General features: G+C 35.7%; 2 protein-coding genes across 3 annotated transcripts in view; both read right to left on the bottom strand.

Annotated features, from left to right (window-relative positions):
* Window positions 1–250: 250 nt before the first annotated feature.
* On the bottom strand, window positions 251–542 carry LOC132365293 (DNA-directed RNA polymerases I, II, and III subunit RPABC5-like). Its single transcript, XM_059921993.1, has one exon. The coding sequence runs from the start codon at window positions 539–541 to the stop codon at window positions 365–367; it is 177 nt and encodes a 58-aa protein (XP_059777976.1). The 5' UTR covers window position 542; the 3' UTR covers window positions 251–364.
* A 4,957-nt stretch (window positions 543–5,499) lies between these two features.
* Window positions 5,500–11,511, bottom strand: part of SEC62 (SEC62 homolog, preprotein translocation factor) — a 29,006-nt gene continuing 22,994 nt past the window's right edge. The window contains exons 7-8 of one of the 2 annotated variants that reach the window (XM_059920504.1): window positions 10,543–10,662; window positions 5,500–6,722 (exon numbers count right to left, since the gene is read on the bottom strand). In XM_059920504.1, the coding sequence (XP_059776487.1) occupies window positions 6,253–6,722; window positions 10,543–10,662 (590 nt within the window). In that variant the 3' untranslated portion in view covers window positions 5,500–6,252. The remainder of the gene's footprint in view (window positions 6,723–10,542; window positions 10,663–11,511) is intronic. The other variant, XM_059920505.1, reaches the window with a different exon arrangement.

Raw genomic sequence — 11,511 nt, 5'->3', positions numbered from 1 at the left:
AAATAGTTTAAGCAAAAATGAGGAATTCACTCACTCATGTAACTGAAAAATCCAGGCAGGGCTAGATCTAGGAGTTCCAAGATGGCATTATGTCTTGTCTTTCCTGGTTCTGCTTTTTTCACGTTGGTTTTATTTCTAGGCAGGCGTGGTCCACCTGAAGGAAACACAGCCATTGGTGCCTCCAGGCCCACTTGGTCCTTAGAACTCTAGATCCTGAAGAGAGGACTTGGATTGGTCTGGGTTGGGTCATGTGCTCTTCCATGGGGCCAGTCACCCTAGAATGGAATGAGGAGACTACAGAAGAGGAAGGAGTGTTCCCCAAAGGAAGAGATTTTAAGCAAACCATGACCGGGCTCCAGAACCATCACTTCTGCAGGGGTGCATAATTGAGCAGCTTCTCGGTCAGGTCCGTGTGGGCCAGCGGCACACAGCACTGCAGGGAGTCCTCCTGGGTGTACTCGGCTTGCAGCAGCCCCAGGCAGGCCGCCCACTTGTTGCTGACGATCCTGCTACACGTGAAGCAGTGCACAGGTGTGATCATGGCAACAGCACAGCATCTGGCTGGTCCCGAAGGCTGTCCCACCATGGAACTTGCTAAATATGTGTTAATGAAGTAGACATGAGCTGTGAATCACATTAAATACTAAATTATGCTCAATTAAGCATCACTGGCCTTTGAATATAATGTTGTAGTCTCACTTGATATTGGTGTATCAGATTAGCTAGGTAAAGGGGTCTTACCTTGGAGTCCACAGACCTCTAAGGGATTTGATAGAATTCAGAGGATATGTGAACTTGGATGGGAAAAAAATTACTTTTTTTTCACTAGACTGTAACTGAAATTTAGTATTTCCTTTGATTATAAATGCATACAACAATCCAGAGTTGTTTTAGGCAGTAACGTGACTTCGTCACTAACAGAAATCAGGTCTTTTCATATCACATTCCAGTTGCAGAGATCTCAATATATTGTTCATGCTACTTCAATGTCATAGCAGTTATTAAACTCTCTGCTAGATCTGGCTATTAAATGAACATATATTACTGTATCACACATGTACATATTTTGATAACTTACACTTCAACATAATTGGTTTTGTAATGCTATGCATTTTATTTTCTGCACTTAAAAACATTATTCTGAGAAAGGATCCATGGCACAAAAAGTTGAAGTGATCTAGGTATTCACTTAAAACAAGATGAGACCAAAGTGTGATGATTTGACTCCAGAGAACCTTAGCCCACTCTACTCTTTCAACTGCCATGCTGAAATAGAGATGACGAGCCTTTTGGACAATCCCAAAACTACAGACCTATGTGTGATTTACTCTAGTTTCAGAGGGTCTCTGGGCTAGGTTAGAAGAGTGGAGTAAATGCATTTGGACCTACTCAAAAACTTATAACTAAATGCTGCAGACATTGGCTTAGGAGCTTGCTAAAGAAGACAAATTTGTTTCTTTGAGTGGTTATCTGCATAGGTATCTACCAGAATAGGATTTTGGTTATCAAAACTCTTAGGGCAGAAATTCTACAAACAACAAATGCTGGAGAGCATGTGGAGAAAAGGGAACCCTCTTGCACTGTTGGTGGGAAAGTAAATTGATACAGCCACTATGGCAAACAGTATGGAGTTTCCTTAAAAAACTAAAAATAGAATTACCATATGACCCAGCAATCCCACTACTGGGCATATACCCAGAGAAAACCATAATTCAAAAAGACACATGCACCCCAATGTTCACTGCAGCACTATTTACAATAGCCAGGTCATGGAAACAACCTAAATGCCCATCAACAGACGAATGGGTAAAGAAGATGTGGTACATATATACAATGGAATATTACTCAGCTATAAAAAGGAACGAAATTGGGTCATTTGTAGAGACGTGGATGGACCTAGAGATTGTCATACAGAGTGAAGTAAGTCAGAAGGAGAAAAACAAATATCGTATATTAACTCATATATGTGGAATCTAGAAAAATGGTACAGATGAACCAGTTTGCAAGGCAGAAATAGACACACAGATGTAGAGAACAAACGTATGGACACCAATGGGGGGAAAGGGGGGGCGGGGGTGGTGGTGGTGGGATGAATTGGGAGGTTGGGATTGACATATAGACACTAATATGTATAAAATAGATAACTAATAAGAACCTGCTGTATAAAAAATAAATAAAATTCAAAAAAATCCCCCCAGAAAACAAAAACAAAAACAAAACTCTTAGGGCATGCTCTGTAAGGTTGTGAGATACTGTCTAATAATGTTTGGGGACAAGGACCCATCAAAGAGGTAAACTCTTCATCAGAATTGTTCTCTAGGAATTTCTCTGGTTTACTGGTCTTGGTTCCCAATAGGAAGCAGATGGTTCTTAAATTAAGATACTCTGAGGAGATACTAACAAAGATGTGGGGTGTAGGGGAGCCACAGGAGGAGGCACAATAGCTTCAACAGCTCCAGGCTAGTATCAGCAGAGCTGACATCACCCCTTGGCCAGAAGGGAAGAGAACAGGAAGTGGCAACTCGAAGGAAAGGAGTGAAGAAAAGTTTACAGGAAGTGGTAACCTTTGACTATTGAGGCAGCCCATAGTGGGAGAGCAGAGAGGTTACCCTGACCATCCTCAGATCTCCAGCTAGGACACTCCTTAGCCACACCCACCCAGAAGCCAGGAGGTGAAGCAGCCCACTGCCGTGGTCCACTCGTAAGTCTCTTGAGGGCAGAGAGCAGAGTGGAACTGGAGAGGCAGAGATATCCAGCACATTTGGCAAATCCCTACCATAGCACTTTTCACACTATCTGATGGTCCAAGAGGGCAAAACTTCTTTTAAAATTCATGGCTACACCTAAAATTCTGGCACGTTGTGTTTGGTATTTCTGAACAAATGGACAAAGACCTGAAATACTGCTAAAACAAAGAGCAAAAGGAAACTACTACATACAATTAGGAACTAAGTATTTACTTTCAGACAGAATGGATATTTAAAATGTTATGGAAATACTGGAGCATGATTCAGCAATAAATCCTATTCTGTAGATCAGACAGATATGTCACAGCTTTATAATACAGTTAAGTACAGTTGATCCTTATTTGTGGATTCTGTATTTGTAAATTTGCCTGTTGTTTAAAACTTTTGTGGTACTTTCACAATCATGCATAGAGAGGTGAAAAATTTGACTTGCCCAATGCATATGTTCCCAGTTGAGGGTGACAAGTTGACATGCTGTGTCCTTGGTTCAGCTCTCTTAAACAAGCATCCTTTGCTCTATTTAGTGCATTGTTTTTTGCATTTTTGTGCTTTTTTACTGGTGATTTTACTGTTTAAAATGGCCCTCAAATATAGTGCTGAAATGCTGTCTAGTGTTCCTAAGTACTAGAAGGCTGTAATAGACCACATGGAGAAAGCACGTGTGTTAGATAAGCTTGGGTCGGGCATGAAGTTATGGTGCTGTTGACCATGAGTTCAATGTTAGTTAACTCAACAAAACAGAAAGACACCTAAAACAAATTTATGTATTGATTAGTTGGTGAAAATGTGGCCAGAAGCTCACACAATAACCCCAGTATTTCCCCTAGGAGCAATGATTCAGTATTTGTTAATTCCGTGTTGGTGGTGACTTTACAGAACCTAACTACACGAATAATGATGATCAACTGTACTTATTGTTTTCCAATTCCTCATAAAGATTCAAAAAAGAAAATTCAATTTACAAAAGACACAAGATGATTTTTCTATAGTTAGCAGCTAATTGGTACTCATAATATAAAACCAGAAGGGGGGAAAACATTAAAACCCATCACCACTGCATAATTTTAATGTGATATATTGAAATTTATTACTTTTTGATAGTATTTGGCTAAATCCAAATTATTTCAATTAAAGTCATCTAGAAGGCCATATAGTTTGAAAATTAAAGAAATCAGTGGGAGGGAAAAGGAGAAACAACCTATTTAATACATTGACTTTACAATCACAAATGCGTTATTATTATTATCTGGACTCAGTTCATTAATTCAATCCTGCTTATTAGTTAAGTCAATTTATACCCACTCCACAATAAATCCTAAATTATCCAAAAGCTTCATGCTTCTATTTACAGTAGCATAGCAAACCTGAAGTTTTTTTTTTTAAATCACGATTCCAATGACTAATGTAAACAATTTTCCATGCTCTGGCATAAGAATATTTAATGTTAGTCAACAAAGACAGCCATCTATTATTCTAAGAAATATAACAGTGGCAGTCTTTTGATTTTTTGTTTAAAGTATACAACCTTGAATAGTAAAAGAGCTGAAATTTCGAACTTGCTTTCTAACCATAGTAAGAATGACATTTTCCCCCAGGGACCACCAAATATTTATAAAAATTTGTACTAACATTCTTTAAGAATCCACACATATCGATAAGAAGCTGACTTTCCTGCCATGCTCCAAATGTCTTAAAGGTTAGACATAGTACATATATTATAAAGAGCTTAAGGATAAATATTGAGTGCCTGGGCATTATCACAACAGTAAAGGTTAAATCATTTTTATTTCTGAAAGACACTTTTGGTACCATTATCATATCCCAAAACAGGTATTAATGCTACTGGTGATTAAGAAGCTCAGAAGTTATAATTATGCATCCCTTTTGGGGAAATAAAGCAGAAGAGCTCTGAAAATGTGAGGGGAAAACACCCAGGCACTTAAACCAATGAACATTTGCTAGGAGGAAACTTAAACTGATTGACTGCAGCCTTGATAGAGTTGCATTAACATCAAATAGCCACATTTCTGTCCACTTAACAAGGAATACTATAAAGAAGCAAACAAGCCATGTATAACAAAATGTGTCAGTATACAGACAGTGCACTTTTTCACAATTAGGAAAATTTAACATCTTTAGTCTAACACTTAGGTGGGAAACTGCCTAAAGAAAAATGAAGACCTATACACACCACCTATTTCAACTACAAAGCAAAATGCTTTCACTGCGACTGAAGGAAAATAATTTAATATTATCATTTTATAAGAGTATAACTCCAAGGAATGATTATGCTCATAGGTAAACACATGATTTTTCCTAAAGATTTGTAACTAAGGTTTGCAAGACATGAAATCAAACTGCAAAACTAGTTTAAAGCAATTAGAGTCCAATGGTTCTCTTATGTTTTCTTTTATGTTCTTTATTTTAAATTGATATTTTAGAACAGTAAATTATCTTTCATAGCAGTCCTCCTGGTCTGATAATACAGCACCCCATTTCTGAATGTAGAGATTTAAGATAAATCAAAATGAACATTAAGGCATACAAACAGCTACTTTAAGTCTGCTCTTATTTAGTAAGGATCGTTTTAATTCATATTCAAATACATGGAATGTTGGCACAAAACTGAAGCTGCTGCAGAAAGATCACAGATGTTTTCTGGGTTATTGAAACTTCCGTTTCTCTAAAAACATACGCTTAAATGGTCTTAATTTTACAAATTTAAGTGTTGAGAAAATGTCTAAATAAGAAGTCAATTAAAATAAAATGTTTATTTGTAAATTATGTACAGAATACATTTTACTTTATGACAAGAAAATGGGAAGAAGAGCCATCACCTTCCAACCAATGCTGCTTGCTTCCTCTGTTGGAGATGACCACCTTACTCTGACTCGGTCGTACAAATCAGTTTGGATTTCCTAAGTTGGAAAAGGAGAATTTGTAGTTAAACTAAAAGTGTTGCTGCATTATTACTAGTTGGCTTGTTTCCACAAAATGCTTTTGAACCCTGCTAACTCAGAATCTTGGAAATTTTCTGGTATAATTTTATAATCACTAAAAGCTAAACTATCAAGAACAATAATTTAAGCATTTCACCTTAAAGAAACTGTGAAATGGCTACATAACTATGCATAATCTGAAACGTTGGTGTTTGTTTTTATCCCTTTTAGTTATTTTGATTAGTCTAACAGTAAAAAGCCATACAACTATCAAAAAATGTCATTAATGTAAATGTCACTGTGGAAAGTGCATCTTTGATAACTATCAAAATAAATGAGACCTATTTACTGTAAAATTATCAAATAGATAAAACTTACAAATGGCTTTAGACTGTACCAATAATAGTATTACATGAAACGAGGGGCTGAATATAACTGCTTGGATGTCAAATCCACTTCAGTAAATGGATTTAAAGAATGCTACAAATGTCATGTGTACATTATGATGATCAGCCAACCTAGAAAATCCAACCTCTTGCACTTATTTAGTCCCCACATTAGTCAGATTATGATTTTTCATGTGAAGATTTAGTTGTTTCTCCATCATTGTCTTCTTCTTCCTCCTCTTCACAATCCCCATCTGTTTGCTGTTCCAGTTCCTCTTTTGTGATCATTTCAAAATCATTCCCATTTCCACTACTGTGTTGGGATCGGTCATCTTCTCGCCTGTCACTGTCTGTGTCTGAATGCCGTTCTCCACCTGAGCCTTCTGTTCCATGATTTCCTGGTCCTACTTTTCCTTCCTCATCTTCCTTTTTCTCACTGTCTGACTTTTCCTCACTGTCGGACTTCTGCTGCTTTTTGGTTTCAGACTTCTCATCTTTCTTTAAGTCTGCTTTTGGTCCTTTATATTCATGTGTGTACAGAGGCCTGAAGGAGTCAATGAAGCCCACGTCAGCAGTCAGATTTGGCAAGAACCAAAAATGGTGCCTTCCTCCAGTTATGAGCCAAATGATGAGAAATAGAATGCAACGAGCTGTGGGAGAAAAATTTCTCTAATTGAATAATTCAAGCATTGACTCAGAAAGCACGGAATATTTGTTAATGAAAAAGTGGGAAAACATTCAGAGTTTTATTATTTGCATATTACATGCACCTTAAGTATAAACAATTAAATCCTAGTTTAGCAGCTATCAACAGTATTCTAGGCACAGAGCATTCTTCTCTGAACTTGAGGGCATAATGCTACAATGCCATTCAAAAAATTGCTTTTATAATTTTTTAATTCGGGTGCTGTTTCATGGATATACTTATGATTTATGCACTTTGGTATGTTATAGTTCAATAAGCACAGCTGCCAGTTGGACCCTGAAGTACACATGAGACCACGGTAGAAAAAAAAGGAAACAAATGCAGGATGAAGGATACCTTAAGCAGCCTTAAAAAGGAGAAAGCAGGGCTGCACCATGACTTCCCTAGACCCCAGACACTTTTGCCTTTGTAAGGCAATTCCTTCATTAAAAAATATTAAAAATGCTGCTTTTCCGACCATACTGGTACAAATACAAATATAATCCTGTGCAGGTTCACTATGATATACATGTGTATATATTATTACTTTTGATTTTAAAAGAAATGAAAATGAAACAATTTCCGCGGGCCCCTAAATGTATCCTGAGTTCAAGGCATGTGCCTACCCTGCCTAAAGGATAAGTCTTCTAAGAAAAAATACTTTTGAACAATAAGATAATGTTTTACTAAAAGTTATGAGTTTCTTAAATAAGTATATAATTTCTGTTTATTTTGAGGACCAACCTTCTCTCAATATTAGGAAACATACAATGCTAATGAAAGCCAAATTGCTTCAACAAATAGGTTTGAAGTTACTCTTTTAGAGCAATATATGACAAAACTGTGGTTTAGATAATGGAAGAAATTGAGAATTTTAAAGTTTATAGTAATGAGCTATCACAAACACAAACCCCAATATTTCATATAGTTTTCTCTTATTTATCAAACATATAGAAGAGCTGAGTGAGTGATTTGCCTGGTTTTTCTTTTTCTTTTTTTTTAAGGTCATGATTATGTGAATGTTATGCACTAATCAATTATGACAGGTTTTTTGGTTTTATTTTAGTTCTTGTTTTCTTTACTGATAATTATATCATTGTTTTCAAATAAGACCTGAGAAAAGCTCATCTATGTTTCTTCCATTATATTGCTTTGGACAAATAAAATGGTTATAGCTCCCTTGACTTTTATAAAGCAGTAATTTCTATTTTCACAAAAGAACATAAATATTCTGAAAGACTGTGTGTGTATACATCAGTATCTTTTGTGGTACAAACAGAAAAGGCAAATATGCTTTGAAATTACGGAATAATCAGTGAATAAACCCCACTGATAAAAATAAATAATGAACATCTCTTAAGGAGGCTGCATATTTTTCCCTCCAAATAGAATTATGATGTTATGATAGGCTTTGAAGGGTTGTAAGACAGACAGTTCATAATATGAAATCTTGCCTCAAATCCAAGAAAGAGCAATATCGAAATGGCAAATAAAATCTAAATTCTAATGTCATATATAAACTGGGTGTAGCAGAATTCTAACATTTTTTACAGTTTTTCTCTATGTGGCAGTAGATTATCAGGGGCAAAAGGAGAGGACTGCTGTGATATGTATTGTCATACCATTTCTATACTAAAAGTGACATATTTAGAAAATCGGCAAAGATCTTATTTTAAATGGCAATACTAAGAATATCTATTCAAAGTAGCACCAAATATAATTTTGACCAATATATAATACTTCATGAGATAATATTAAAAAAGTCTCCAATTTATAAGTGGGGTACAGATCAAAACCATCTGAAAGTATATTTGGAATCTTCCAAGAGAAACAACATTTTCTAAGAGAAGCAACGAAACGTTGGGTTTATTTTCTGATTTGATTCACAAGACTATTTAATGCACAATGCTACTTAAATCCATGGTGTACTTAAAATGAAAAATTATAGAAAACATTACTGAAGAAACAATACTTTAAAAAGCAAAACAAGATAATAACCATAAATTACTGTGAATATTGGTTTAAATAAAAGATAACCAAGTGGGTTAATTCTATTCAGTGGAGTTAAACCTTTGCTGAAAAATTTCAAAGCGCTTCTAAATTTTCAGAGATTTGGGAACCAGAAGACACCAACTTGATTAGTATATCTAACGGCAGATAAAAGTTTATGGCTTCTCATTCTTGATGCAGGTAGTACACTACCACGAATTACCTGCTTCACACTCTTAGATATTATTTCTTGGCCTACAAGTGTGCTGTTACATGCAGAAACTTCAGGGGCTATTTTCAAGGTGACTAAGCTAGAGGAAGGAAAAACTGAAAGGTGGATGAAAAAGGCTTCACACACAGTCAGAGATCCCAGAAAAAAATGGAGGCCCATAAACAAGATGAATTGAATGAAAATACTCAATGAATTCCTGGGTCCATGGGTGGTGGCACCAACTCAGGACACTTTGATGTCCAGGGTGAAGGGATGTGCAGAGGGGAACTGCTTAGGGCTATAGCAGTAATGTTTTATAAACATAAGAATCTATTACGTTATATATCATAGAATCTCAGAATAACACACACCCTCCTCAGATAATCTTGGTCAAATCATGTCCTCTAAAAACAGATATTAAATCATTAATGTGGATATTTAAAAACATTTCTATAAAGAAGTACTCCTATATGTCATAGTGGAAAAGCTTATTTGTCATTTGAGGAAAACGATCAGAACTTAGTACCATATACCAACATAAACTCTCGATGGTTCAAAGAATTATATATAACGTTAAAAAAAAAAAATCACTAAAGAGCTTTAGACAAGCATAAAAAAATTCCTATTTCTTTCCCAAAATGAAAAACTAAATTAGACCAGTTTACCCTATACAGGAAAATCTTCAAAGACTAGAATTTTAAGCAAAATAATACTTGTTTTTTCTCATAGTAACATGTTCATTGTAAAAAATACAGACAAGTGTAAAGAAGAACATTAAAATCATTCAAAACTACCACCACCATTTATATTTAGGCATATTTCCTTATAGTCAAACCCTCCTTGGCACTATTTCCATTTCAAACAAAACAAAACAACAAAACAAAAAAAAAGTTCCTAATTATATAAGCAAAAAATACCTCATTATCTTAATTTTATCATTTGATAACTAGTGATGAGCATTTTTCACATATTTATTAATCAATTGTTTTGAATTTCCTCTTTTGAATTGGGTTATTTTTATACTGTTATTTTTAGCTATGAAAGACCCCAATCAACCAGAAACATAAAATAACATTATTTACATTTTCTTGTTGATTTTTAAACAGCATTTTACAACCTGTTAATCCATCAAGAATTTATCTTGGTACATGGTACAAACTGATTTTTACTAAAAATGGCAAATCAATTGTTTACAATCATTTACTGTATAAAATGTAAATGTTTAAAATAAATTTCATTTGTCTTAAGTAAAAAAAAAAGTGTTTACTGAAAGTATTATGTCTAATAAATGATCAACCACTGTAAAAATATTGAAGTCCTTGTGGTAGTTAAATCTTAAAGCATAACTATTTGCAGACTGAGACATATTAAATCCTTTCATCACAACAGACCAAATCTAATCAAGCACATATACTACTTCAAGCCTGAGTCAGTTTTGGGATATGACCCAAAAAGTAGGCCCATATACTTCTTGATTCACTTACATTAATTTCGCTGTTAAACTTTACTGAAGCTCCAGATTACAGTCCAAACTGCTCAATATCTACCTCTTACTGAGGTCAGTCTTACTAATAACAATACTTACCAACAGCAAGGAGAAGAATGCTGGCTACAAAACAGCCTGCACCCACGCTGAGGTAATAAACACCTACTCTCATTTCTGCTGGCCAAAGAGGGAAGAGGGTGGCTGCTATCACTGCAATCACTGGAACAAGAAATGAAAAAGTTACATACATAACCTTTAGGTTAAAATTTTAAATGGCTTAGCTGCCATAACAGTGAATATACTCCTAGGGGGAGAAATAAAACATAACCATATTGAAACATATAAAATTGCCATTTTTATAGGTAAAAAATGGTCGATTATCAACCATTTCATAGTTCAACCTAATAGTTTAACTACTATTTTTAAATCAGACTAGGATTTTTCTACTATAAATTATATATAATTAGAAAAAAGTGTTGTCTAAAAATGTGAGACTGTTAGCTCCTTAAATAATCAACTGCTGCTGCTGTCAACCTTATTTATTTATTTTTTTAAAGCACTTTTCTTTTTTATAGCTACTTTATTTATTTATTTTATTTTATTTTTGGCTGTGTTGGGTCTTCGGTTCATGCGAGGGCTTTCTCTAGTTGAGGCAAGTGGGGGCCGCTCTTCATTGCGGTGCGGGGACCGCTCTTCATTGCGGTGCGCGGGCCTTTCACTATCGCGGCCCCTCCCGTCGCGGGGCACAGGCTCCAGACGCGCAAGCTCAGTAGTTGTGGCTCACGGGCCCAGCTGCTCCGCGGCATGTGGGATCTTCCCAGACCAGGGCTCGAACCCGTGTCCCCTGCATTAGCAGGCAGATTCTCAACCACTGCGCCACCAGGGAAGCCCAACCTTATTTTTGACTATAAGATATCTGTCTATCAAATAGGGAAGCTTAAAGAAACAACAACCAAACAATAGAAATAACCAAAAATGATTCCAAAGATCCCTCCCTGCAGATTGGTTCTGGGGTGAAGCTCTGACATCTACCAAATGAAACGCTCACCAGGAAATTGTGATACAGAT

The sequence above is a fragment of the Balaenoptera ricei genome, chromosome 4, assembly GCF_028023285.1.
Source record: "Balaenoptera ricei isolate mBalRic1 chromosome 4, mBalRic1.hap2, whole genome shotgun sequence".
Classification (NCBI taxonomy): Eukaryota; Metazoa; Chordata; class Mammalia; order Artiodactyla; family Balaenopteridae; genus Balaenoptera; species Balaenoptera ricei.
The sequence above is the reverse complement of the archived record's forward strand: the minus strand, read 5'-3'. Positions and strand labels throughout refer to the sequence as shown.

Excerpts from the sequence above, each read along its gene's own strand:
- LOC132365293 (XM_059921993.1), bottom strand. The coding sequence starts at position 541 with ATGATCACACCTGTGCACTGCTTCACGTGTAGCAGGATCGTCAGCAAC.